The sequence below is a fragment of the Selaginella moellendorffii genome, unplaced genomic scaffold (genome assembly GCF_000143415.4).
Source record: "Selaginella moellendorffii unplaced genomic scaffold, v1.0 SELMOscaffold_96, whole genome shotgun sequence".
Taxonomy (NCBI): Eukaryota; Viridiplantae; Streptophyta; class Lycopodiopsida; order Selaginellales; family Selaginellaceae; genus Selaginella; species Selaginella moellendorffii.
The window spans coordinates 486,508-514,424 of NW_003314357.1; the positions used below are offsets into that span (position 1 = coordinate 486,508).

The 27,917-nt window shown below is 43.0% G+C and overlaps 4 protein-coding genes and 1 long non-coding RNA gene across 5 annotated transcripts; 2 read left to right on the forward strand and 3 right to left on the reverse strand.

The window, feature by feature from the left end:
* Positions 1–95: 95 nt before the first annotated feature.
* LOC9650448 (glycine-rich cell wall structural protein) lies at positions 96–608 on the reverse strand. The gene has a single exon (XM_002989315.1). It carries the CDS (start codon positions 606–608, stop codon positions 96–98), a length of 513 nt encoding a protein of 170 aa, XP_002989361.1.
* Positions 609–4,877: 4,269 nt separating this feature from the next.
* Positions 4,878–7,778, reverse strand: LOC9650496 (zinc finger CCHC domain-containing protein 8). Its single transcript, XM_024663039.1, has 10 exons — positions 7,561–7,778; positions 7,424–7,502; positions 7,293–7,353; positions 7,153–7,230; positions 6,966–7,090; positions 6,646–6,892; positions 6,532–6,595; positions 5,997–6,474; positions 5,130–5,937; positions 4,878–5,027 (listed from the first exon to the last, which is right to left on the reverse strand). Exons 1-8 carry the CDS (start codon positions 7,763–7,765, stop codon positions 6,032–6,034), a joined length of 1,302 nt encoding a protein of 433 aa, XP_024518807.1. The 5' UTR covers positions 7,766–7,778; the 3' UTR covers positions 4,878–5,027; positions 5,130–5,937; positions 5,997–6,031.
* A 10-nt stretch (positions 7,779–7,788) lies between these two features.
* On the forward strand, positions 7,789–9,535 carry LOC9650706 (uncharacterized membrane protein YjcL). Its single transcript, XM_024663040.1, has 6 exons — positions 7,789–8,078; positions 8,135–8,364; positions 8,420–8,530; positions 8,642–8,788; positions 8,843–9,096; positions 9,145–9,535. The coding sequence occupies exons 1-6, from the start codon at positions 7,843–7,845 to the stop codon at positions 9,466–9,468; spliced, it is 1,302 nt and encodes a 433-aa protein (XP_024518808.1). The 5' UTR covers positions 7,789–7,842; the 3' UTR covers positions 9,469–9,535.
* Positions 9,532–10,938, reverse strand: LOC9650449. The gene has a single exon (XM_002989317.2). The coding sequence runs from the start codon at positions 10,765–10,767 to the stop codon at positions 9,544–9,546; it is 1,224 nt and encodes a 407-aa protein (XP_002989363.2). The 5' UTR covers positions 10,768–10,938; the 3' UTR covers positions 9,532–9,543.
* A 243-nt stretch (positions 10,939–11,181) lies between these two features.
* On the forward strand, positions 11,182–12,703 carry LOC112341998. The gene is made up of 4 exons (XR_002990785.1): positions 11,182–11,927; positions 11,989–12,439; positions 12,491–12,609; positions 12,681–12,703. It is a non-coding gene; the product is annotated as an uncharacterized LOC112341998 (long non-coding RNA).
* The last annotated feature ends 15,214 nt before the right edge of the window (positions 12,704–27,917 follow it).

The window sequence follows — 27,917 nt, forward strand, 5'->3', positions numbered from 1 at the left end:
GATCCATTCTCCATTCCAAAACTTACAGCGACTATTTACCACAGAAAGATTTCACTATATTACGGTAGAAAACTTACAGAGGAGGAAAAAAATCGTCACGGCTTTGTGGTGGAAGAAGGATCGATTTTCCCAGTTCCAGGGTACCCTCCTCCGGTACCATGATCTGGAATGGTAGTTCCTTCCACAGATCCATCCCCAGTTCCACTTGAGCCAGTGAAAGTCCCGGGTAGACCCCCACCAATACCACCACCTAAGGCTGGAGTGCTTCCGCCATAGCCGGAACTTCCAGAGTATCCGCCTCCATTGTTGCCATAGCCAGGACCATTACTGTAAGTTCCACCATAGCCGGGATTGTTACCATAGCCACCACCATAGCCGGGATTTCCGCCATAGCCAGGATTGTTACCATAGCCTCCACTGTAACCGGGGTTGCCGCCACCATAGCCTCCACTATATCCCGGTCCGGGTCCTTTGCCACCATAGCCATAGCCTCCACCTCCCCACTGGTGATGAAGCTCTGGAGTGAACTCCTTGCTGTCTCTGGATTCAACCATGGCAAAGAAGAGGATGACAAGGTACCAGCAGGTAGCAAGCAATGTGGCTGCCATATGAATGAAAGAGTGGAGCACTTGGGGATTTTGATCGAGAGATCGGCTTATAAACTGGGGGGAACGCGTTGCCAGTCTCTGTGTGTACCAGCAGAGTGGGCATTAATGTTGTTCCTTGTGAGACTTTTTGCTCAGTTGTCATCTTAAATGGCCGCTCTTGCAGGCTGCCGGCGTTACGATTAGTCCTGATTGCTACTAATCAACATGCATCTACTGTTTATAATCTTGCATCAAGAAGCAAGAATGCAATGCAATGAGTTTGTTGCTGTATCTCCCTCCTTGCTACTGCTATGCTTATCTTTTAATAATTGTTGTTGAATTTCTAAAATTAAAATTATGACTATCATCATATATGTTTTATATTATCTTTACCCCTTAGCTTAAGTAATATAGGAAAGCTTAACAATAAATATTATTATTAATAAAGAATTTTACATCAGGAATAAATATCTATTGTTTAATGTTTTTTCACCACATATTACTGTTCAGCTAATAGAATATGTATTTAGTGAAACTTATCTTCTTTAATTCCTTTTCTATATCTCACCTATTTATATTGGTTACTTGAGGAATCTTTTTTTCTTTTGGATATGTTAATTAAGTGTTTTCATAAAGTTTTTTATTTAGTATACATTGATTGAAAAAAATGCATCTAAAAACCTTACCTTATGCTATACATAAGTATTACTTATTGAGTAGTGTTATTGATAAATTTTATAGCAAGCATATTATTAAAATATATATTTATAAATCAATAATAAAATAATTTTTTGCATTGTGCAAAAAACTTGGTTTACTTTGGAAAATTAAGTTATCTTAAATATGTTTTTAAATATTATGTCAAATAATAATAATACAAAACAAATCAATAGGTGATACTTTCAGGACTAAAAATATAATAAACCAAAGAAAAACGTGAGAAAAGAGAATTTTAATAACTTCATTTAAACTAAATTTTTATTCAATGAACAAATATAAATAGCCTAAATTTAAATCAGGTTTAAATATAATAATACAAGCTATTTAACATAAGGTACTTGGTGGTGGCACTAAATTCTACAGCCACATTAGAGAGGGGTCATGTTGTAAACTACTTCAGTCTCAATGCGTGTGGGACCTTTAGAAATTTATCTAAGATGTAGTAAGGACGAATTTTGTAAACTAACTGCACACCCTAATCCTCAGCTGAAATTTACTTATTTATGAATAAACTTGATTAGAGAATTTTTTTTGAGTATATTAGATTAAAGAAAATCCTATATTCCTGAATAGGTAAGTGGTTTCTAGACTAAAAATTTAATGCCTAAAGAAAACACCCTAGTAGAAGAGCTAGTTGTCCTAGAATTAAGAGATTTTATAGACGAGGATTGTGTAGCATTTGGATAGAATTATATTATAATATAGTAATATACTATATTATATATAAAATATAGAAAAATAGAATTATGCTATCAATACTTTAAAAGTGTAAAAAATGGTAAGAATCACTAAATTTATTTTTAGTTTGACTATATTTTATATATTAAGAGAGGCAATAGAAATTATCATAACATTATAGTTTTGGTGTCATGCTATATGGAATGAAAACTTTGTAGCAGATTGGACTTCATATGAATGTTGGTGGTCAAGGCCTACTTACCATTACATGGAAACTGAAATGTATGGTTGGAGGATTGAGGTGTAAGATGCTTGTTATCCAAATGCTAATAATTGTAAAAGGCAACTCTATAAGAAATACAAGTGGCATGCTATTGCTTAACCATATGATTGTAAATGAAACACTTGGAAGAACCTATATTTCATTTCTAATATTATTTATAAAATATGGTGTTGAACTACTATTGTAGCAAGAGAGAGAAAAGGGAAAAGAGAAAATACGATAGAGGTAGAGAGAGAATCATTGCTGTTAATATTAGAATTTGGTTTTTAATTTCCATTTTTATTAAAAAAAACCAAATCTATTTTGATGCAGATTGCTAAGTAGAGAAAAATACAAAACTTAAAAACTTATTATATTATAAAGCATAAAACAAAAATATTTTTATTATATTTATTTATAGCATATCTAAGAAATAAAATAATAATTTTTAAAATCAATTATATAGATAAGGTTAACATTAAAAAAATACAAACTAAGTATTTAATTTGTATAAACAATACCTAAGAATTAGTTTAGTTTATATTACATTTAAAATCTTAATATTACCTTGGTTGCAATCCTTGACAATGCCAAAGAAAAAACTCGAAGTGTTTGCAGTGTGAACAGTGTGATTAGCTTGCATCTTGCAAGATAGAAATGAGATAGAATATATTATCGTTTAAAAAATGGGATAGTGGAACATTAGATTAAGATAAAAATAAAGATTCTCAATTGAGGAAGACTTGAAGTAATCATTGTAAATCTTATATTGTCTTTATTCTTTTGTTGTGGTTTCAATGGGATTTATTCGAGAGCAATGCTTTCGAGAAGAAACAAGTAAAACCAGAGCTCCTTTACATTTTAAACTTAGCACAGTATTTTCCCGGCAAGTAATATACACTATGGTTTCTGGAGATCATGATGAATGGATAAGTTCATATTCCTAAAGAAGGAGCGGAGCGTACAATAATTTTTTGATAAGAATTTTTCTGAATAAGAACGGAAGAGTTGTTCCTCAAAGATTGATCAAGTTTTCATCATTCCTAGTTCCGTACGGAGATCTCGTTCTGACCGATCGACCGTTCGTGGCAGGCGAGAGAGAAAAAAAGATGTCAGCCATGCCGTGGGGTTTTGCACATCACACCTGCATGAACAACCAAACCATAAATCTGACAGACAAGTCCCATTTCCAACGCATGATTCGCTGCCACTTTTAACGTATTCCGTACATGGTCGATTCATGCCTTTTGATTTTTTCCAGGTCTTGTGTGAAGAAATGTATGATCGAAGGAAATGAAATTGAGAAAAAAAAAAACGCACCACCACAAAAGATTAAAAACCCGGCAGTACTAGGCTCAAAATGCCGTACAATCGTGACACAGCTACTATCAAGACGAAGAGAACTATCCCTGTGTTGTGGAATTTTCTTCTTTATGGATCCAGATTTTTCCGGGAATCAAACTTTAAACTCGGTCGTATACCTGTTGCGAATCGACGTCATTGCTGGATGAATCATCTTCCAGAGACGAAGAGGAGGAGGAGGAAGCGTTCTTCTTCTTCTTCCTCTTTGCGTTCTTCTCGTCTCGATCTCCTTTTTGTTGATCGCCATCCTCGTCACCTTCGCTGGCAGACGAGGACCGATCGAGATCGAGCTTGTTCGTCACCTGGATCGGCTGAGCCAGATGCGTGGGCTTGTCCTGCCCCGCCAGGATGACTACAATCTTCTCGGGAGAAGCCGCAAATCCGTTGTGCAAGGCTTGCAAGCTCGCTGCCTTGGGATTCTCGGGATCGCTGCCTGGAGCCGAGGAAGAACCGGAAGAACCACCGGAGCCACCATTCGAATCGGAGAAGTAGCCCCGGAGATATGAGCACGCCAGGATCATAAGCGAGATGACGACGAGCAAAACCATGGCCGCGAGGCCGGCGAGCATGTACGGAAGTGGCGACTGGAAGCGGCATGGATTGTCACCGGCGTTGATCGTCTGCTTGTTGCAGCGAGAGTTGGTGGCGCCGGCTCGAGAGTCTTCGAGGTAGAAGTTGTGATGGACGCTCGCACCTGGAAGAGGATTAGTAGTAGCACCAGCACCTTGAGATCTTGTCATCCTTTGGAGCGAAGAGAAAAGGGAGAGACTCAAGCTTGAGACGTGAGACACTCATGCAGGAATCCAGGAGATCATCGGCGAGCGTTTCCAGGCTCGAAGCAAGGGGTAAAGGAAGACGATGACTCTATTGGAAAACCACACCTCTCGCTCTAGCGGAAGAGAATAAAACGCTCCACCTCGAGTGTGTGTGTGTGTGTGTGACACGGAGGGGGATAAAATCAAAACTCAAGCAGCCAGGCAGCAGCTACCCAGAAATATATTCTCTTCGTAACTGAACGAGCTTGTCTTGTAGCACTCCAACAACAAGGGAGACGAAAGAGGAGACTGATCACAAAAAAACAGAGTCTCTCTGCGAAGAAGAGGCTCAGCGACGAAGAAAAAGAAAGAAGAATCAAACTAGATCCCGACAATTAAGCACGCAACCGATGAGATCACACAGACGAGATAAAACCAAGATGAAGCAGCAGCACGAAAACGCTCTTGTCTACTCAAGAAGAAACGCAAAGCTTGGCAAGCGCGAAACTGGAAGAAGTAGAAGCGAGGTGTGTATAGAGAAATTGCCTGGGGTGGTGCTGGTGGTGGTGGAGCGATGATGATGTGAGGATGGATAATCCTCACAGCCAGACACCATTTTCTCTCTTTCCTTTTTTCCCTTTCCAGAACCACGACCACAAACACCTGCAAGGCGGATTTATATCCAGCAGCAACGCAACAACAGTGATCAGTATGATTACTCGAAACCAAAGCTGGAATTTGTCTGCTCAAGGGAGAAAAACTCACCTGTAGCTTTAGCTGGCTTTGCGAAGCTTGCTCGTCTTCATCTCTCGTCTCTTCGTAGTAGTTTAGAGCTTTCTCTCTCTCTCGCTCTCTCTCTCAGCCTTCAAGCTTCAGACTCGAGATCGTGGAGGAGCATCTTACTTTGCTCCGCTTTGCTTTGCAACTTGGAAAGGGAGGAGGGAGGAGCCCACCCCCAAGTGTAGAGAAAGAAGTTCTATAACTCCCCCCATTCCCTGTGTGTGAAGCCGACAAGTCCCCACTACTTATCCCACAATCCTTCCATACTCGTGCGCTAATCACCACCTTAACTTCTGCTCTTTCCCGCGACCATCGACTTCTCCGGAGGGATTCCTTCACTGTAACGCTCTTTCCGTGTTCCTGAATATTCTGCCAATAGCTAAGTTCCTGCGAGAGGATCCTTCCAGTGTGTGCCCCCCACTCAGCCGACCACCTCTACCACGTACGGAAAATCACAGTCTACGTACCCGGGTGTACCACGGCGGGCAATCATCAAGGAGCAAAAGGAACGCCAGACCCCACCCAGCGGACGAGCACTGGTTCCCAGTTACTGCCTCATGATCACCCCAGAGATCAGCAATCCACTAGCTACTAAGCTAGAGCTACAAGAGCAAGAAAGAAAGGGAACAACGTACCCAGGATGTCTACATGATAGTTTATCGTGCAGCTGTGTGTAGTGGATAAAGCTGATATGATACAGATCACCTAAGTGCGCATCAAAGTGGCGGGGCCGATACTTGACCACGGGGAGACCGCCATGCCAGGCTTTGGCGTCTATCAAATGCTTCTTTTTCTGCCATAGAAATATGTGTAAGAGCTTTGGGAAACTTGACGAAGAGGAAAGTAAAGTACCTCGGCTGTTGCTGTTACAAAAGGTTGCTGTCTTCCTACTTTCTGTAGCTGGATCGAACCGAATCCAGAGCAGCTTCAGCTTGGGCCCATGCACTGCTCCGCTCTCGTCGGCCGGACAAAGATGGCGAATGTCGGGAAGAGTGGCGATCTCGGTCGCGGTCCCGGTCTCGGTCACGATCACGAGCGGGAGATTTTTCTCCTGGAGGTGTCAAGTAATCATCAGGTCGAGACCTTCTCCTCCCACTGTCGGACAAGGATCTGTGCAGAGCCACCGCTTCTCTGGGGCTCCGAGACCAGAGTCTCTTGTCTGCGTCTTCTGGAATGGGTGCGTTGATGCCAGGGAACTCGACTGTCATCTTCTGGGACGTTGAGGATGGTGGCTTCGCTTCGATTATCTCTCCATCCTCCGTGAAAGATAAAGGATTGTCCTCTCCAAACATGATGAGTCCAGACGGTTCGTCCTCGTCTGTCTCGGTAGCTGGAAAGGAGGTACCGTTTTAAAAGAACTATAAACTATCGTCAAAAGAGAGCATACCCATATATCCAGGAGGATAGCCGATTTCTCGCATTCGCTGAAGCCACGGAGGCGGGTCTTTCTCCTGCGCACAAGGAATAAGCATAAATCTTATCTAAAACCACGAAAACGTACTCCAATCCCCAGGGACCGTCTGGTTTCGCTCAGCAGCGATCCGGGTTTGATGTCGTCAAACTTCCCATTTGGAGTGCTCTCGTAGTAGCGGCGAGAAGGAGTGTTGGACCCTCCTTTTCTTGACATGAAAAGCTTACGAGCGCTGTTGATAGCAGACATATCCCGCTGTCTCTGGCAATCCCTGAGAGCGTGGCTGTAGGAGCCGCAGTTAAAACACCTCGACGCCTCGTCCGGAATCTCCAAGTGCCTGTTTCGCCAAAATGAATCTGCCAAGCATGAGTCGTTACGACTAAAATCGTAACCAGCACTAATTTTTATACCCTTGATCTGAAAGAAACTCCAGAGGCTGCAAAACGGCACTACATCCACGATCATACAGAGGAACTTCCGTTTGTCTCTCTTCCAGAACACAAGCTCGTTTTGAGGGCTTGTCTTCCCAAAAGTTCTGCACAGAATCGAACTTAAGTAAACTTCAAGGAAACGAAAACTTGAAACAAAAAAATTAACCATTTTAGTTTTCCCTACTGACAGAGCTGGGAAATACGTTTCCGTGCCGCCTTCTCGTACTTCATCATCTTCAAAGCTCTGTAGGAAATCCAACAAATTAGAGAGAGAGAGAGAAAAAAATCCACATTTGGTTCGCTTACTTGTGCAGCATGCCATTCAGACCAATGCAGTAAAACCTCTTGCAGTTTCTTCTGGCTTTTCCTGCTCACAGACTCCTACATGAGAACGGCAGAAGAAAAGAAGGAAAAGAAAAAAAAAAAAAAAAAAGAACCTCGAAAGTTTGGTGTAAGTCACTTGAACAGATGCTCCATCGTCTCTGCGTGAGATGGATTTTCTTTTCCGGGAGTTTGCTATAGCTCAAGTCAGGAATTCCGAAATAAAGTGAACAAAACGCTCTAGAAAGGATACCTTGAGGCAGTACTGGATCATCGGAACAATCCATATCCTCCTCGGAGGCCAAATCGATGATATCATCACAAGCTCCATCTTTCGCAGCATCCAACGATGCTATCTCCGATTCTATTGAATCGACTGTCGCGGCAGCAGTCTCGTGCCTCACAGCCACATCCTCGACGCCAATCTCACCTTCTTCCGGTTCCGGGACCAAATCCATGAAGACCCCTAGAATAAGAACCCTAAATAGAAACTCCTTTTAAACATACTGTGGCCCTTTTGATTCTTCTAGAAACTATGCTTCTAGCGTCTCCGATCTCCGCCAGATCCGCGACTAACGATCTAATCCATGCCAAGCGATCCTTCCAGCACCAGTGTCGCCCGCGGCAGAGGGCATCGATCCAGAACGGATCGCGTCGGATTTCCCGGATTGCTGCTGCTGCTTCCCATTCGATCGTGGCAGCGAGCGATCCACACTTGGATGCGTGGAAGACGTGGTCAGTGCTGCTGGCATCGGGCGCATTTGGCCTCTGGTAAGATCCGCCGCCCGGATCCCGACGAATAGGGTTCTTAGGAAATATTTCACCAGGTCCGAGAGAAGCACCAAATGGGGGAGCGCACTGAGCGGCGCGCTGGTGAGCACTCTCTTCGCGCTCTTGGCCAGCAATCTGGGCATCCTTGCCACGGAATCGTCAGTCTATGGCACTGTCAATGCCTTCTTGCTGCCTCTCGCGATTCCACTGCTGCTCTTCTCGGCGGACATGAAGCGTGTTCTCACTTCCACTGGTCGCCTCCTCCTCGTCTTCCTCCTTGGCTCAGGTACGCGATTCTTTCTTCTTTCAATGCTCTAAAAGAGAAAACGATTTGGTGGCAGTGGCAACGATCATAGGAACTTTGGTGGCCATGAAGCTCGTTCCATTGACAGGCCTGGGCACCGATGGATGGAAGATTGCTGCGGCGCTCATGAGCAGGCACATTGGTGGAGGTAAAGAAGAAAAAAAGAGAGATTTTTCCTGCTTATTCTACTGCTGCTGCAGTCGATCGATCATATCGACTCGACTCGATGAATCGATCGTGGCTCCTGACTAGTTTACAGCCGTGAACTACGTTGCTGTCTCGGAGGCACTTGGAGCATCGCCGTCGGTGGTAGCATCCGGTCTCGCGGCTGACAACTTGATCTGTGCCGTGTACTTCACGACGCTCTTCGCATTGGCATCTTCCATTGCAGCCGAAGAAAAAACAGGTCTCGAGAATAGTTCATCCTTGTGTTCTCTAACTTTCTTCTTGATCCTTGCAGAGAGTTCTTCCGCAGCTACTTCTCCCGAAAGCAAGAACGAGAAAGCTGAGATCAAAGTGCTCGAGGCATCCTTTGCGCTGGCTATATCGGCCGGAGTGTGCTCGGCAGGAGTGTGGTGCTCCAACATTATCGGATATCGCAGTGGAAGCATGGCGGTGATCACAGCCCTGGCCGTGATCCTGGCAACGATGTTTCCATCACGTCTCGGCCCGCTGGTATCGACTGGCCAAGGCCTCGCTCTCCTCCTCATGCAGGTAAACCAACCTTCCTCTCTCGATCACCATCTCTTCGATCATCCACAGGTTTTCTTCGCGACAGTGGGTGCCAGTGGGAGCATTCGCTCCGTGCTCGCCACCGCTCCATCGCTCTTCCTCTTCTGCGTCGTCCAGATTGGAGTCCATTTGCTCATCGTCCTGGGAGTCGGGAAGCTCCTTGGAGTGGAGAAGCGTTTGCTCCTGCTCGCTTCCAACGCCAACGTCGGCGGCCCCACGACCGCCGCTGGAATGGCCACCGCCAAAGGCTGGACGAGCTTGATCGTCCCGGGAATCCTCGCCGGCATCTTTGGCATCTCCATCGCTACCTTCCTCTCCATCGCGCTGGGCATCACCCTCCTCCAAAAGCTCTAAAGCTCACTAAGTCGCTGGTCAAACATGGTCAAGCTTGGAATATTCTCCCAAGCTTGGAATATTCGCCCTTCTTCCTCAGTGCTTGAGGAGAGCGTCGGCGTACCTCAAGAGAGGGTCGAGGCAGTCGGCATGGAACTTGCGCGCGAACATGAATCGCCCATCGCTCTCCTCTTGCAGCCCGTGGAGGAACCCTAGATCGATCTCCTCGGCGCGGTACATGGTGGGATGCCCATCGTTGTTCTCGGCCCATTTCACATTCGTGAGCGTGAATCCGTGGCTCCCGGCTTGATCCTCGACCCTCATCACGGTCGAGAAGTAGTGCTCCTCGGTGTAGCACGAGGAGGCCGCGAATTCGGGCAGGCAGGGCGCCCGGAATTTGTTCCACAGCCGCCGCTCGCCCACCAGCAGTCGCGCGTGATCGCGGGTCACCACAAACCACTGCGATCCCACCGCGAATTCCCCGAATTGGAGCTCCGGAAGCATGGATCCCTCGCCCCGGGCGTTGTATCGCGACCAGAGGAGGTCCGATTGCGTGATGATCTCCAGGAAGCTCTTGCGCGGCGACGCTGCCAGGCGCTTGTGGAGCCTGTGGAACCCGTGGAGAGGGATGCAGCTGTCGGAGATCATGGCGAAGAATTGGTTCTCGGGATCGTCGACGAGCGCGTTTGCGAGGAGCCTTTTCATGGCCAGGACGAGCGATGGAGCTCCTCGCTCGGTCCTGTCGCTGGGGATCATCCGCCCCCAAAAGGCGCTGCTGCGATTGAATGCCCGGAACTGGAAGGGATCGGCGTGGACGTAGATGTTGTAGAGATCCTCGTGCCCGCGGAAGAATCGATTCCACAGCGGCTCGAATGGGATCGCCCCAGTCGTTAGGAAGAGAAACGCTACCTTGGAAACCGGCGGCGCGGCGGCGGCGGCGGCGGTGGCGGCGGTGGCAGCGTTGGCGGCGATGGTGGCACCCAAATCATTCTCGAATTTCTTGAAGATTTTATGACTCACACCCAACAATCTTGGCGAATGGATTTGCTCTGGCAGTACGGTGGCGTTGTGCATCGCCATGGCGCGATCGAAGAGCTCCTCGTCGCTCCAGCTGTGGAGCAGCGACGTACCTCGATCGATCAAGAACATGCCCGCCGAAAAGCGGCGATTCTCGGCCAAATTCGAGCTCTTGGGCGCCGCCGCGAGGTTGAGGGCGGGCAAGCTACACTGGAAGTAGAGGATTAGAGGGATGAGCAGCAGCGCACAGGGAAGAAAGAGCCGGGAGAGCGCTGCCATAGCCATCGTTGACGAAAGCCCCATTTCTTCTTCCTCTATCGTTTGATCACGTCAAGCGATGGCGATCGCATTTCCTGACGATCGGGAGCGAGGATTTCTCGCTTGGTCGACCAAATTCTTTTCTCCGCTAGACTTGCTGTTCATCGCAACCACCTATAGGTATGGTGCCAAACAGTGAACTGGCAAACCCTAAAAACGACGGGCTTCGCGTGGTGTGTGGTGGCGCGCGACAAAGTGTCACATGCAAGGACGGCCACGTGGCCGAATTAAAGAATACCGTTACTTGTTTACTAAATCCAGCTTTATTCCATCTTCTTACCCTCCTCCTTTAACCTACTTGGGTTAGGAATTTTCACGTTGCCATTTTACCATTTTACTTAAAGTATGATATTTCTTAGGGTTCTTCAATGTTTTAGTCGGAGGGGAATGCGGGTAAGAGAAGATCGATTATGGGGGAAGCTGAGCGATCTACAAGAGGAAGAAGAAGAAGAAGACGAGGGTTTATAGAGGGAGGAATGCGACAGCGGCGGAAGATTTCGTGGCTTTTGTTCGAGAGAACCATGCGCCGCAGGGAGAAGAAGCTTTCCCGGCGGTAGTGGCAGATCATCCTCACGTCTTTTATGGGGGTTTTCGCTTCCTGATATGCACGAAGGAGGACAGCGCCGATGAGATCAACTCGACGCTACCTTTCAACGTTTTCACGGATGGTTCTTTGCCTCCATGGAGAGAGATGGAGGTGTTCGATGGAACGAACGCCCAGTTCTGGGAGAGGTGGTGACGAATGGTGACAATGCTGGAGCATCGCCACGGCATCTGTCCAAGCATTCTCATCCTCGGGATCGATGAAAGAGTCGTCCGCTACTCCTGGTCCTGGTAGCATAAACAAGCCCAGGTCGATATCGAGGGCTGGAGAGATTCGCAGCCTCTCAGGAGCCAGCCAATGATCGGGTCCCCGCCCCACTTCTGGCGATGCGCTCCAGCCCCCGCTCCATGCCTCCACCCTGTGCATTAAAACCACCTGGACCGTTTCCGGACCCGAGTTGAATCCCCCTGGACCGCTCCAGGAGAGCTTCTGGCATTTGGATTAAATCCTCGTCCAAGTCGTCTCAAGCCGAGGAAATAAAGAAGAAAAGCGTGGTTCCCGTAGTCTCCATGGAGGATTTGTCAAGTGGGAGATGGGAAAGGTGCTTGTTTTGTCCTAGAAAAACTTTGATATACTAACATGCTTTCTTGTGTGCTGTGAAGAGGGACGATAGAAAAGATAGCATTGCTGTTCCGCTTGTAGAGCGTCACGAAGTGGGATGATCTTCGGATTGTGATTTGTGTGGCTACTATAAAGCTTTGGAAGTTCTGAGTTGTGATTTTTATTTCTAGCGGCAGAAAGAAGTGAGCAGTACATCGGACATGCAAGAGTCTGTCCAGACAAGTCCACTCCTACATTATCGAGCCATCTCTCTCGATTTTTGACTTCCTGGCATATGTAAGTTTATATTCCCAAACAGGAAGTAGTGCCAAAGAGAATCACGGAGATGGAAGAAGCTTTGTCCAAACGCGATTTCTCTTCCTTTGCCAAGACGGACAGCAACCAGTTCCATGAAACTTGCCTCGACACCTCTCCACCATTTTTCTACAGGAACGATACCTCCAGAAGGATCATTGGACTCGTGGAGAGCTGGAACAAGCCCGAAGTCCTCAGGTATTTTTTTATTTAATCAGATTTCGTTACATTGATGTGAGAACATTCCAGGCAGAGTACACTTTTGATGCTGGACCAAATGCAGTGATTTTTTTTCCCCAGAAATTTGGAGGAGCGTTGCTGCATCGTTTGCTCTACAAGTTTCCCCCGGAAGGCATGGATTTATCAAGGTAAAATTAATTTCTTTTTTTCTACGATTAGTAGTTCTAAGGCGTGGTTTGCCGCTATGTTGTTAACTCAGGGCTTTTGGAGGCTTTAGGCCCGGCCAGGGAAGGGCGCTTATTTGTGTGAATATCTGTGTATTTACATACTTTACAATATAAAATAAATGATCATTTATAAAAGCCATTTTAAGAAACTACTATAAAGTTTACTTTTATAAAGTTTTTCTGAAGTGTTAGCATACCTGCTGGGACCGAAAGATGATATTTGTTTTATACTTCCTTTAAAAGATTATATGGTATTCTTAGGTTCTTCAAATTCAAGCTAAGTTATGAATTTTAATCATTCTCAAATTATAACGTAGTAAAAATATTTTTAAATTCATATGTTTTAGCCTTAAACTCCATTGGTATATTAGGTTTAGCATCTATATTTAGCTAGAAGGGTCTGTTTCTTGCTAAGCATATTTAGCCCAACTCCTAGTTCTCTTTACTCTAACTTAATCTGCCAACTCTGTGATAGCTTGGGCACTCTTGCTACCATGCCCATTCAAGTCCCTCCATAAAAGTCTTGCATATAATTTTGAATATCTCTTTATAATTTGTATAGCACAAGATAGGATGAAAATTGAATCATTAGAACTTTAGAAGATAATGAGGATCAATAGTGTCATCAATCAATTGCCAATTTTATTAAATGAAATACACTAGCTAAATGCAATTTCATTAACAATGATTTTATAATAAGAATACAATTTGGCATTCTTTTTTTAATTACTACAATAGTAAGATAGTTATTTAATTCATGATTAGACCTTTTTGTTGAGTATTAGTAAATTAGATTTAGAATTTGCCATTTGTACTAAGCTAGATGAGGAAAACAATTTCCTCAGTGTGTTTATTTATTCAAGTACTTACTATTTTTATCTAGAACTGTCATTATTATTTTGTATCATTTCTTAACTATAAAAACTAGATTTACCATTTGAGTAATATAATTCACTTGGATGCCTTCTGTTTATGGTTTGCTTTATCCAAAGAATTTGACATGATGATCTGAGCAAATGCAAGGAAGTATCACTTCTTTCCTGCCTCGAGGGATGAATGTTACATATGATATGGGAGGACTTTGAATCTGCCTTAGTCCCCCCCTATGTTAATATGGCTCAAAGAACTAAGATGAGCTTGGGAATTCTTTTTTGTTTTGTGTTGCATTGGCTTTCTTGTATTGTTGATATTGAGTATTACTTAATTAATATTGATAAACAGATGTAATATTTTTCCTTGCCAACTGGCAAGCATGCTGATAAAAAAACAAAAATACAGTTTATGTTTAAATATTTGTTATTTTTTAAAACAATACAGAGTGATGATGGGGTTCCAGCTTGTCAGTGATCTGGAGGCAATCCCAACATGGAAGCCATCACATCTACTCAGAGCTGCAAACTCACCTTACCACTCCATTTGCCTAGTTAGCAATCATCAGAGTCAGAGGCAATGACAGCAATAGAGCAGGTGGTCTCTCTCTCTCTCTCTCTCTCTCTCTCTATTTCTCTCTCTTTCTCTCTCTCTGCATTGGATTATAGTATATACTAGAATATTCAAATATATCCAATATCAAACCAAGAACTAAAAATTTTGAAAACTTAAAATTTTAAAAGTTTCAAAATATGAAAACTAATATGAGGTCTTAATTTAAGGTTTATTTTTCCATATTAACTTTTTATGAGTACTAGAAAAAGAATTTATTGTTAGATATCCATTATTTTCAATTGTTAAAACAGCAAATATTAGACAATTTTGGTTATAAACATCACTTTTCCAATATATATTGCTTTTATCATCAATTATAAGTAACTGACCATCACTTTGAAGGTGAAGATAACAAAATGTATCATATTTAATGGACATAGTAGACCATATAGTTTTGTAATTCTTAACATCTTGAACTAGTAAATTACAATTTTTTAATTTTGCTTTAAATTCATTGTTTGTAGATACTAAAGCATTATTATTTATTATATGTGTACCAAGAAATTTTAAAGGACCACTTATCAATTGTGTGCGATATGGCCAACATTGTAAAATATCATGATCAATAGAGTTATATAATGCATTATCATCAGGTAGGCCTTTGGGATAATCTATATGAGGGTATATTTCCTTAGGATGTCTAGTAGAATTTCCTAATGCATAATAATCTATTGAAAAATATCTATATAATACAATCATTGCTTTTGGGGCATATTGATAAACATGATATTCTAAAATGCGTAACATTTGAAAAAACATATTACGAACATAAAAAGATTGAAACTGAGAATTTGGTGGAAGTGTATTACAATTATGAAAGTTTCTTATATCAAATAGATTTATATAAAGTCTCATAGCTACTCTTTGCCTTTGATTACCAATAAAAACTTCCCATCCATGATAAGTTCCATTATTACCAACTGTTATAAGCATATTGGGATTTATGCTGTTAATTAAAACTCTAAATCTATCTATTAATATAAAAATGTCTCTATTAGAAAAATGACCATAAATTACGCTCCATCTTGCTTGAGGTGGTTGAGCATCACAACTAAAACTAAGAAGAAATAACCATAAAATTATATAAACCATATTATTTTGATATAGAAAATCAGGTTTTAAATTATAAAGTGTAATATGGTTGTAAAAAACTGAATGTATTTAAGTTAACTTTTAAAAATATAATATTAAGCTTTACTTTCATAAAGATAACTTTTATTTATAAAAAGATAGATAAAAAAGGTTGAAATTCCTTTAATTTTATATTTATGCTTCTATCTCTTGCATACTCACTACTTTTTTATTTTATTGAGCTGGCACATTCCAAGTCATAGAGATTCCCAGAATATTCCTTGAACAATATTCCTCTAGAATGTTCTTTTTCCCCAAGGGGATTAGAGGTTAACTAAGGATTTACCATTGTGCTCTCTATAACACATCTATAGAGTTTTGTCTTTCTCCCAAGAGTATGTTAAGGGTTAGCCCCCTCAATAAATGGTGATCACAGTGGAATGCCTTAGGCAAGCCAACATTCTATAGTTTTGTTGTACTTGTGTCCAGACTAGAACCTCTAGTTCTTGTTGGCGGTGTCTTGGGTTGGGAAATCCTGTAGATTTCATAGTTTTCTTTTGGTTCCTTTCATTTTCTTTCTTCTTTTTTGCAACTCTAAATTTCAATTGTAAATTCTCTCGTTTTGAAGCTCCATTTCTTGTGTTGTTTGTTATACAGGTAGATCTTCTCCTAAGATTTTTAACAGTGTGCATCTTTCTTAATTTCACTCTCAGTTTCACAATATGTGAGCCCAAGGATCCTTGTTTAAGCACCTTCTTTTCTTGTGTTTTGTGCCTTTGTTTTGAGTGTTTTCTCTTGTGGATTCTTTCTCAAGCTTTTAGATCTCTTTGAGAGATTTCTCTAAACACAGGTTTCATCATTTTTCATTCAATATCAGCCATGTTTGAGAGAGTTCTTACTTGCTTGGAAGTTGTCTTTTCTTTTCTTCCCGCTAGTGAAGTATGAATGCTTTATATAGGCACAAAGATCTTGTTTGTAGGTTACAATAAGGCATTTAGATTTAGGCACATGTAAGCTTTTTCTCTTCTCTTCTTTTCTCTTTGAGCTTTGCATGGTTCTCATCATCATAACAAGGGGTTCTTGGCTTCTTAAATCCTAACTTTGAACTTCTATTATACACTTTGATCTCTTATTTCTTTAGAGAGTCCTTATGCCCAATGCTTCATAGTAGATCTCTTACTCCAAGCTTGGATGTAATACACATTCATGGTATTTGTGGTCGTGACTTTGAAGGAGCCTTTAATTAGTCTTTGGAGTGGCACATTAGAGTTTCCTCTTCACATCCGTCCTCTTTTCTTCTCTTTTGCTCATTATCAATTGGGTTTAGTGTCAATATTTCTTCATGGTGAATGCCACTTCTTTTTTAATTTTCACTTCATTTTCACATCTACTTTGTGGGAGCAGCAGCACAGATTAGTAGGAGGCACATATCTTCACAAGAAAAAGAATTGAGTGAGTTCTGCATCAATATCTCAAGATCTTCACTCAACTTGGTGGTAATGGCAAATGCCCTGGCTTAGAAAATGCAACTGAAAATGTCCATGGACCCAAAATTGGCAATAAGTTCTTTGAGGATGTGGATGTGCACCCCCCTTCAGCATATTTCTTGGCTAGGTATTTGCCACATTTCTGGATTATTGTGGAGATCCCTTTTGGGCCAGCATATTTAGCAACCTGAATTTACATTAACTTTGTAGTAGTTTCTTGGTTATGAGCAATGACTACTTTTACTTCATCTCTACCTTCCAGCATTATCTTTCTTCTCTCTTTCACTTTCTTTCTTCTTTTATTTTTCCTGTTGTCTTGGCAAATGCCTCTTTTGGGCATTTGTGAGTGGTCCCTAGAGTTTATCCCAATGGGTTTTCCCTATAGTCTAGAACTTTTCACTCTCTGCTTTCTTCTTCCTCTTTCTTCAATCTTTGGTTCTTCATTTTGCAGTATCTATCCTCATGAAGATTCTCCACATTTAGGATTTTACAGCATCTAGAGCATCTTGGTGTTTTTTGAGTGGTAGGGCATGGGTTCTTGTGTGACAGAGCCATGCACGGTCCTCTTCTGGTCACTACTTGTGTTGGAGCTCTAAAGTCACAAAGATTCTTGGTGGGGCATTTGTAACAAGCATCTTTTCGCTTCTTCACTAGGTCAATATGGGTTTTTGGGTTGGGGCCCTGCACAATTCTTCTGTGGTCGCTTGTTGAGCTAATGTATTGGAGCTACAGAGGTAAGAGAATATTTGTTAAGTAAATATTCCTCTAGAATATTCTTTTTCACTATATTAGGGGAAAGGCATGATAGCGAGGGTGTTTGGCAGACACGATAAGCTATCATTTAATGATATTGAGGGACCAATTTCAATATCACGGGGGTTCTTGATACTAGCAAGTCCAAGCCAATGGAACAAGTTTCTCAAAACAGGCCGAGTATGCTCAGCAAGAAACACATAGGGTTCCTACTTTATGTTTATCAAATCTAAGTGCATGTTCATTGACCAGTTTCTCAACTAGCTCAAGTGGGAACTGATAATGGGTCTAGCAATACTAACCTCCTGCCGTCGTGGCAGTAAGGTAAGAGTGTCCGTAAGGACTGGTTGACAAGTAACTTTCGATACCTGAAGTCACATTCGCGACACTCTCCCCCCTAGGGAAGATCGACGTCCTCGTTGATGCATACTCGAGTCTAGAATACCGCCAAGGAAACAACTCCAGAAAAAATTCATAGTATTCACACTATGTGAGAAATGCACCGACTTAAATGAGTTAGGAGGCAACCTCTTTGTCTAACGCGGATGCCCTACTAGCTCAGACACCTTCCGGCCGTCGCCGATAAGGAAATGACCAATAGAGTTAGCCACCCTTGCTGCTCTGGGTGTCACTCAACTACAAAAGTGTGATACACCCCTGCCCGCAAGGACATAGATAGAAAAGCTAGAGGCCCCAACCCTCCTGAGCAAAGAAACCAAACCCGTCGGTAAGGTTTAGATAGACTACTGTCAACAGGTAGTTAGAGTTGTTTACACGGTCACGCCCTTTTTAACGGAATAAGGAACATCGACAGAGAGGCGGGTTATGTGATCAGTCGATAGTAGCTACCCCATGACTAGAGATTTCAACATGCACACGAAGTGCTGAAGCCAATCTGCCTATACTGGCCCAAACTCAAAGATCAATAGATGGACAATATCAAAGTCATAGACAATGATATCTTAGAGATTTAATTATCAGTGAATAAAGCTTAGATTAGAATACAAAAGTATTCCAAGTAAGTTATCATCCGATAAACCAGTATTATAAGATAGAAACCACCAAGATCATCATAATTGGTAAACATAGGAATCACCATCTAACAAAAGTCAATAGCAAGTAGATTATCAAGGAAACTCAATAATGAAACTTAACTACCGAAAATGGCAGATAATATGCCAAACAACTCATAAAACACAACTCAAAAAACATAAAGTATCATTGACTAACAAGCACAATGCTCGTGAATGTATCACCTGAAAGAAATAACATCCTAATCTATCGAAACTAACTCGAGCAATAATCAATAGAACAGAATGAATATGGCAAGACCAACAAACATAGCGTTCATGCCAACCATCGCACTAGCCAATCCAAATAGATCCCAACCAACAACACCAAGGAACTCAAGTTGCCTAAGCAAGTGTTAGCAACATCCTACTAATGTCTCAAACCCAAGAGACCAATCTAGAACAAACCACAAAAAAAATATGTGGTAATGCAAAAAGCCATAAGCTATCAAAGAAAACAACTAACCATCATGAAAGATCATTAATTATCCTATCAAAAGAGATATGCAAAATCATCGTCAAAGAAGGAATCCACCATCTCGAAGAATAGCAAATCAGTCTAGATTAACGATAATCAAGCAAAACCTTCGACAAGGATAATCAATTATCCTAGATGATAGTCAATCATAACCATTGATTGCCAGATGCAAATACTAACTTCAACATCAAAGCTAAAGAGCCAAAAATGCCTTCCCCCGACAACTTCGGATAAATGGAACAATGAGTATGAAAACTCAAAAAACCAAAAGCTCGAAGAAGCCTATAATTAAGTCTTTCCTAATAATGATCATAAGTCTCATAAAAGCTAACTTCAATGCTAAAGAAGAAATCATGGTGCAACCCACAATGTCTTCCTCAACACATCCATAAGCCAAACTTTATAATGCCAAAGCTAATGAAGAGTATTTTTGCATCAATCCAAAAGCCAAACACAATGGAGCCATGCTCAACAAGTGATCACTAAACGATCCTCCATGAATTCATCTATAGCAAGACGTAACTCACTTCATAACAAGCACAAGAAGAATCATCAATGATCAATATATCCCAACTGAAATCCAACAAAGATTTAATCACTTCAATATCAATCACTAACTCTTCCTCTCGTAAAGCTAGTATAGTTCATGATTAAATCACTTTTCAAAGAAAAACTAAAGCTCAACCCCTACTAAACAATCTCGTCTAGAACACAACTAACTCAACTTGCCACTTAGTTCATTTGAACGTCAACACAGTTGCTAACTAGCAAATGCACAAATGTCAATAACACAAAGCCATAGCCAAATCATCAACACTATCTTCATCAAGACTAATGAAACTCGACATCAATTTTGTGGAGAGACATCTCATCTCACTCAAGTCTCAATATCAACAATGTCAATGATAAGGCATCACTTCAATGCCATCAACACTAAGACAAAGCTAAAAGAAAGCAAGAGTGAATCACCACTCGGAGCTTTTTAGCAACCAAGCTAACCAAAGTCAAAGATACTATACTTAGTATCCGAGACTAATCATTCAGCAAAACTCAGTTTTAGATAACATATGATCAAGGAGTGATTCACCACATCCACATTGTAAAAAACCAAAGAGAACGACTTGAGAGATGATCTATAGGGGTTCAAATATAGAGGGAAAGGGCCCATAAACAAGAGTGCACCCCCTTTTCCAATTGGTTAAGGGTCTTGGGATACTTGGGGTTAAGCGTCCTTGGGTTTGAATAGTACTGGGCTGGGTGACCTCCCAGGAAGTCCAAATTCAGGAGCTTACATTTGGTATTAGAGGGGTCTTAAATCCAACAGAGAAATTCAGGAGCTTACATTTGGTATCAGAGGGGTCTTAAATCCAACTCTGTTGGTTGGATAAAGGAATCATACCACATGTTGATTGACATCTGGCTGGTCCAATTTGCTCCCGTTGGGCTCAACCCGAGGGGTAGGGTGTCAAGAGAGCGGGGCTCTCGGGAGAGCTACGGCTCTCAGCTTCCGTTCACGAGGGCATGAACTTGCAGGGAAGCGTGGTGAATTGTAAGCAACCAAAGAGAACGACTTGAGAGATGATCCATAGGGGTTCAAATATAGAAGGAAAGGGCCCATGAACAAGAGTGCACCCCCTTTTCCAATTGGTTAAGGGTCTTGGGATACTTGGGGTTAAGCGTCCTTGGGTTTGAATAGTACTGGGCTGGGTGACCTCCCGAGAAGTCCAAATTCAAGAGCTTACATACGACTCAGATGAAATCCAACACTACGGACTAAATGTAACCAAATGATATTGACAGAGGTAGAGTCGACATGCTAACATGAAAAACTCATGTAAGTCTACCAACACGATCCTCCGCAACACCATCCGGTAAAGCAAGCCCACCATTGCTAAATCATCATCGAGTGAAGCAAGTGTCAACAGTTCTCGACAAAGTCTATAAGCAATCACTAGTCGCAAAGCAACTAATAATCACCCTTCAACTTGCCTTCACAAGACCTAAACACCAACTCTTGTCATCAAGTTATATACTTGCCCAATATGAACGTGATACCCCAGGTACGAGATAAAAGTTCATAGACAAGCACAAACTAAATGACCACTCGAATCCAACTCAACCGCAATAAGCTCACTAAAACATTTAGTCACTACCTCTGAGCATGCCTTTGAAGAGGCTAGCTATACGATCAACACTCAGTCGAAACTAAAGTGAAGACCATAAGATGGACTCATATCGGTACACAACCTCCTCATAAACAAAGCTATAGTACGGGTACTAACATCTCAACCTCAAACAACTAAGTTGGACATCACCATCCTCAGCCAAGGCGCAGGGATACCAAGACTAAGTCAAGATCAGTGAGAGCTCACTACTCTCATAGAGTCTAACGTAATGCAAGATGCAACCTGCCACTAAGCACAATGCTACAAAAAAAAAGGTACAAGGGTCACCTTTCTGAGAAAAGTGCACGGCCACTTTTCTACACCAACCTTAAACTCTATCCAACTCAATTGCCTTAGCCCCAAAAGTTAGTATCCCTTTTAGGCCGCATCATACAAACTACCTACCAAGGTTTAGGCTAGCCAAAGTCAACTCTAACCCCTTCACTAGTTTGTATTGGCTTACGAAAGCGGAAAAGTTTTCAAGCAAAGTTATCAATAGATCAGCCATTGGAAAAGCCTAAGAAAATTTGTGGAAAATTTTCCATCCTAAAGAAAGAATGACTCTCAGTCCAGGAATGCAAACTTTCAAAACTCAACCAACTTCTGCCTACCTACTACTTCACATAAGTTCATCTCAACACAAATTCTCATGATCCAACAATGTGTCTAAGCATCGAACATCTTTGCCCATCTAATCGATATCCAACACCGACAACCGCAAAGTGCAAAATGAATATCCAAGGCTTGATCACGAAGACCACATCTTCGGATATCCACATTGCACTAACACTCTTCTTCAATCACCTTCAAAATCCAATGTGAAGCCAAAACACTAACAAGAAAAATAACATGGAAAATCAAGGTCCAAGGAAAATTCCTCATCACTTGAAATAACAATGCTACCTCCACTAACACAAGTGCTAGTGATGTCAATGCCCTAACTACACATTTTCTCCATCCAACAATCTACTCCAAGTGCTAACAGATCAACTGACGAGCTATAGCAAATGAATGCTACAACCCTTTTCCAACACTTTAATGGGCAAACTCAAGGAAACAAGGTACCAACATAAGCTTAGCATAATGGACCATCATCGAGAATCTAGTCAAGGCTACTACAATGCTACTATATGCAAGTAGACTAGCTTCACCATCAACCACTTTGGGGTTGATCATCATTTATCCAAACAACTTCGTAAATATATTGCTCTGATACCAACTATAGTGCACTTTATCTCTCTCCCCTTAAGCCAACTGAAAAAGGGGCAATTGCTTGATGAGAGAGCCCTTAATGGTTATTTTATCCCCATTTATCCCCCAAGGTTTTAAAGATCCACGGTGACAGTATATCCAAATCTCATCCCATGATCACATGCGCTACAAAGCCCAAAGCTTGTGTTCCTCAGGGGGGGCTATGGGGGGTTCCAAATATATAGTAAGGATAGTGATTGGAATGCATGTTTAACCACCTAAGACATTAGTTTGGCTTCCGTCGGGCTATGTCGCTTCTTGTTCTATATCTAACTTGGGTCTAGGCCCAAGCTCCATGCTACTTTAGTTGGTGGGGTACCCTCCTTCTCGCATTATGCCACCAGTATACCAAAATCGTGCCAGACACTGTCTGACACTATTTTGTGTATAGGTGTTGGATATGGGGAGTTGGTGCTTGTGGGATTGTATTGGACCCTCATTTTGTAGTGTAATGAGCTTAGAGTTTAGCTCTAAATTCAGGTGCGCTACAAACATTAATGCCAAACCATATAAAACAGCTCAAAAACACTATATTGACAATATGGCCGATTGCTAATTGGGTCATATTCACCTTAGATGAGATGGAAAATCTTGAGAAATCTAATTTCAATTTTGAGAGGATAAAAATTGGAGATAGAAGTGATAGAATTGACATTATTCCTATAAAGATGTAAAATAATCTAGCAAGAAAAGGTAAAGTGCTTAAATTTATTTCTTCCATCTCAAAATAGAAGCAAGGAAATATAAACTTGGCTCACATGCTTAAGTGTGAAATTATCTCTATGAAGTTTATCATTGCACTTGCAAAGGAGTACATTCTCAAAAAAAAGATGGAGAGTAAAATAATTGCTATTTAAGACCTTTATTGCATATGTGTAAACTTTATGAAGCATGAGGAATATGAGAAGGTGTATACTCCTTGCAAGCACATGTACTACATCTTTTATACCAAGATTCTAAAGTGGATATTTATGTACACTAGACACTTTCTATAAATAGATAATAAGACCAAAATGGGAGTGATACATAGGGCATCATAGTGAGAGTGTTTAATAGACACAGTAAGTTATCACATAACAAATATTGAAGGACTAAGCTCAATATTGTAAGGGTTCCCAACATTAGTAAATTATAGTCCACATAGTTTTTGTCAAGACCCCCAACAAGATCAAGACTGGAAAATGCTAAAGACAAAGAGAAAAAGCTAGTGAAAACAAAGAAGAGGCCTTAGACTGGTGTTGATTCAGATTGTGGAGAAATGGAACAAGGCTAACCTATATATACTATAGGTTGATGAAGCTCCACCACTCTTGGATCGAGGACAGCCTAAATACAGCTGAGGTCGAGGAGGCGCCACATCATCATCAGGAATGTGGCTCGAGACTCAGGAATCGGGAAGTGTCTCGAGACTCAGGAAATAGGGAAGTGTCTCGAGAGTCAGGAATAGAGAAGTGTCTCGAGAGTCAGGAATGTGGTCTGCAGGTCAGGAATCCGGCGAGAGTCAGGAATGTGGCAAGAATTGGGGGATTCCTGACAGCACCCCCTCCTCAAGAACGAGTGGAACAAGGATGTGAACGAGAACGAAGAGGAGGATGAGATGAGCGGCGAGGGATGGGAGATAGAGAAAAAGAATGAGGACTGGGACGAGAAGGATAGCGGCGGTGGAAGTCCTGAACAAGGTCAGGAGAATGAATCAGGTTGTCCGCAGGTTCCCAAGTGCGTTCCTCAGGTCCGTAACCCTTCCAGTCCACCAGATAGTAGAGTTTAGATCGTGAAATCTTGGAATCAAGGATGTCCTGAACCTCGTACTCAGACCCATCCTCGAGCTGCACTGGTGGAGGCGGAGGAATGACCCGATTTGGAATAGGACTGGGAATATAAGGCTCAAGGAGAGAGGAGTGAAAAACGGGGTTAATTTGATATGAGGAGGGAAGTGCAAGGCGATAAGTGACAGGATTAATGATGGCAGTGATAGGGAAAAGACCAAGGCGTTTGAAATCGAGTTTTGGACAGGGCCTGGTGGTGGAGATATTTCGCCTGAGGAGCCAGACTTTATCCCCGATATTGTAAGGGGGACAATCCTGACGATGGACATTGGCAAATGTTTTATGAGATTCCTGAGCACGATGGAGGTGGAAGGAGATGGAGTTGTGGATTTCCTGAAGGTTGGAGAGAAATGTTTCAGAGCGGGGATTTGAACGAGAGGATTCAGATGGAGAAGGAAGTGAGAGATTGAATCGGGGATTTCGGCCAGAGTTCGCAAAGAAGGGGGAAACTCGAAGAGAGGAGTGAACAGAGTTGTTATAGGAGAACTCAGCAAGGGGAAGGATATCGAACCAGTTATCCTGATGATAGTTGATGAAGCACCTCAAGAATTGTTCCAATGTCTGAATCGTTCGCTCGGACTGCCCATCAGTTTGAGGATGATATGCCGAAGAGAGGTTGGCCTTCACTCCAAGCAACTGCAAAAACCGTTGCCAGAAATGAGAGATGAACTGAGGCCCCCGATCCGAAACCACATCTATAGGAATCCCATGAAGTCGGAAAATTTCCCTGAATACCAGTTTTGCCATGTCCTCGCCCGAAAACTCCTTGGTACATGGCAAGAAGTGCGCCATCTTTGTGAAGCGATCCACCACGACTAAAATGCTGTTGAAGCCTCCAGAACTCGGAAGATCACTCAAGAAATCCATGGAGATGGATTCCCAAGGACCTGAAGGGACCGGAAGGGAACGAAGCAAACCTGAAGGAAGGTGGCGAGGTACCTTATTCCGGGCACAAGTGTCACAGGAGGTAACAAAAGCTTTGATGTAGTCGTCCATGTGAGGCCACCAAAAGTCCCGTGCAACTAGCTCATAAGTTTTCGCAATGCCGAAGTGACCAGCAGTCGGGCTATCGTGGCACGCCATCAGGATCAACCTTCGAGCATCACCTTCAGGAACGTAAAGCTGCTCCCCACGGTACAATAAGCCATCTAAGAACTCGAACTCGTCAAATCGCCGGCAGTCGGGAGTCACTGGGTGTCCAGCCTGAAGATGGGGAAAAATGTCGCTAGCGAGATCATCGGATTGAAGATCGTTTCTGATTGCATCCATCAAGGAGGAGTCCTGAGGGGCCAGGGAAATTGCCATAACTTGAAGCCGATCAGGACCGAGGATAACTTGATCCTGTTGATCGAAGGCAGGATTACCAGGCCTGAGACTGAGATAGGAGCGCCTTGAAAGAGCATCAGGAAGGCCTTGAAACTTTCCAGGTCTGTACTTGATAACAAAGTCAAACCGACTCAGGAATTGTGCCCACCTTGCTTGACGACGGCTTAAAACTCGGGAAGTGGCAAAGTACTCGAGATTTTTGTGATCCGTCCAGACTGTTGTTTGATGGCTCGCTCCCTCCAAGAAACGGCGCCACTCTTCAAAGGAATCCACGATGGCAAGAAGCTCCTTGTTGTGGATTTCGTAATTGATCTCCGCAGGCTGGAATTTCCGAGAATGGAAAGCGACCGGATGAAGTTCGTGATCCGCTCCGAGTTGAGATAGCACAGCACCAATGGCAAAGTCGGAGGCGTCAGCCTCGATGAAGAAAGGTTGTGAGGAATCAGCATGGATCAAGACAGGAGCAGAACTGAAGGCCGCCTTGAGTGTGTCAAAAGCCTGCTGGGCAGCAGCAGACCAAGAGAAGGGAACATCCTTGCGAGTGAGATGTGTGAGAGGAAGGACAATGTCAGAGTAGTGATCAATGAATTTGCGGTAGAAGTTGGTGAAGCCAAGGAAAACCTGAACGTCTGACATTGATTGTGGAGGCTCCCATTCGAGAATAGTCTTGACTTTTGCAGGATCCATCGTGATACCCTCAGGAGTGACAATGTACCCAAGGAACTCCACAGACTGCTGATCAAAGGAACATTTCTCAAGCTTCGCGTATAGGCCGTGTTCTCGCAGCTTCGCTAGCACCTTGCGAACATGTTCGTCATGCTCCTCCTGAGTTTTTGAGTAGATGAGGATGTCATCGAGGTAGACGATCACCATCTGATCAAGAAACTCCCGAAAAACGTCGTTCGCCATGTGTTGGAAAACCGCTGGAGCATTTGTCAAGCCAAATGGCATGACAGTGTACTCGAAGTGGCCATAGCGGGTTCGGAACGCAGTCTTCCATTCATCACCAGGCCGGATCCGGATCAGGTTGTATGCTCCACGGAGGTCGATCTTGGTGAAGAAGCGGGCACCGCCGAGGCGTTCCAACAGGTCCGAGATCAGGGGCAGCGGATAACGGTTCCGAACAGTCACCTTGTTCAAACCTCGGTAGTCGATGACTAGCCGCAAGCTCCCATCCTTCTTCTTGACAAAGAAGACAGGCGCTCCAGCCGGGGACTGCGAATGCTGAATGTAGCCCGAGGCAAGGTTCTCATCCACGTACTCTTTGAGGGCCTTAAGCTCGGACGGGGATAACCCGTAGATAGGCCCCACGGAGGTGACGCTCCTTCCTGTAAATCAATGGGACAATCATAAGGCCGATGAACAGGCAGTACACTAGCTTTTTTCTTGTCAAACACATCCCCAAAATCATGATACTTCTCAGGAAGACTGACAGGAGAAACATGCAAAGCAAAAAGAAAAAGAGGTTCTTCATGAAGGAGTTCTTTCATAGTGATTGTGGAGATAGGAGGAGGAGTACGACTAAATGGAATGATGAGACGAGGATACTGTCCAGTGTAAGATGGAAGAGAGAAAAAAGAAGAGGATGAAAACTGCGTAGAGTCAGGAACAGAACCCCGACTTGAGTTTAGGGAACTTTTCCTGATTCGGACTCGATGAACACCAGGGGAAGCCGTGGGAGATGGTGATGTGGGAGAGATGAGCTGTAAGTCCTTCCAACAAATCTGAGGCTGATGTAGTTGGAACCAAGGAAGACCGAGCACCACAGAGGAAGACTTGCTGTTGATGATGTTGAAGTGCAAAGATCAGCTCCATTTGATTCAAAAATCCACGAAGCTCCGAACGCTTGCCTGAAAATTTCGCCGGGAAACTCACCTTCGGTTCAGGAACTTTGCTGGATCCTTGAGCCGAAAGTGAAGCAAGCTCCTGCTGCATGCGAAGAAGGGTCGCCTTCAGCTCGGTATTCTCAGACTGGATTTTTGCAAGGACTTCGGCAAAGAAATCAGGATGGCTTGGAGACTCCATTGGCAAGAAGAAAGAAAAGAAAGGGGGGAAAAGACAAAGGCAATCAAATAATCAAAACAAGCTAAAAGAAAAGCAAAAAACACAATCTGAATCAAACTGTCAAGACCCCCAACAAGATCAAGACTGGAAAATGCTAAAGACAAAGAGAAAAAGCTAGTGAAAACAAAGAAGAGGCCTTAGACTGGTGTTGATTCAGATTGTGGAGAAATGGAACAAGGCTAACCTATATATACTATAGGTTGATGAAGCTCCACCACTCTTGGATCGAGGACAGCCTAAATACAGCTGAGGTCGAGGAGGCGCCACATCATCATCAGGAATGTGGCTCGAGA

Excerpts from the sequence above, each read along its gene's own strand:
- LOC9650448 (XM_002989315.1), bottom strand. The coding sequence starts at position 608 with ATGGCAGCCACATTGCTTGCTACCTGCTGGTACCTTGTCATCCTCTTC.
- LOC9650496 (XM_024663039.1), bottom strand. The coding sequence starts at position 7,765 with ATGGATTTGGTCCCGGAACCGGAAGAAGGTGAGATTGGCGTCGAGGAT. Across the intron at positions 7,091-7,152 it reads CAGTAGGGAAAACTAAAATG|AACTTTTGGGAAGACAAGCC; the intron begins GTTAATTTTTTT and ends GATTCTGTGCAG. Across the intron at positions 6,893-6,965 it reads GAGTTTCTTTCAGATCAAGG|GCACTTGGAGATTCCGGACG; the intron begins GTATAAAAATTA and ends TTGGCGAAACAG.
- LOC9650706 (XM_024663040.1), top strand. The coding sequence starts at position 7,843 with ATGCTTCTAGCGTCTCCGATCTCCGCCAGATCCGCGACTAACGATCTA. Across the intron at positions 8,365-8,419 it reads CGTCTTCCTCCTTGGCTCAG|TGGCAACGATCATAGGAACT; the intron begins GTACGCGATTCT and ends ATTTGGTGGCAG. Across the intron at positions 8,531-8,641 it reads GAGCAGGCACATTGGTGGAG|CCGTGAACTACGTTGCTGTC; the intron begins GTAAAGAAGAAA and ends ACTAGTTTACAG.
- LOC9650449 (XM_002989317.2), bottom strand. The coding sequence starts at position 10,767 with ATGGGGCTTTCGTCAACGATGGCTATGGCAGCGCTCTCCCGGCTCTTT.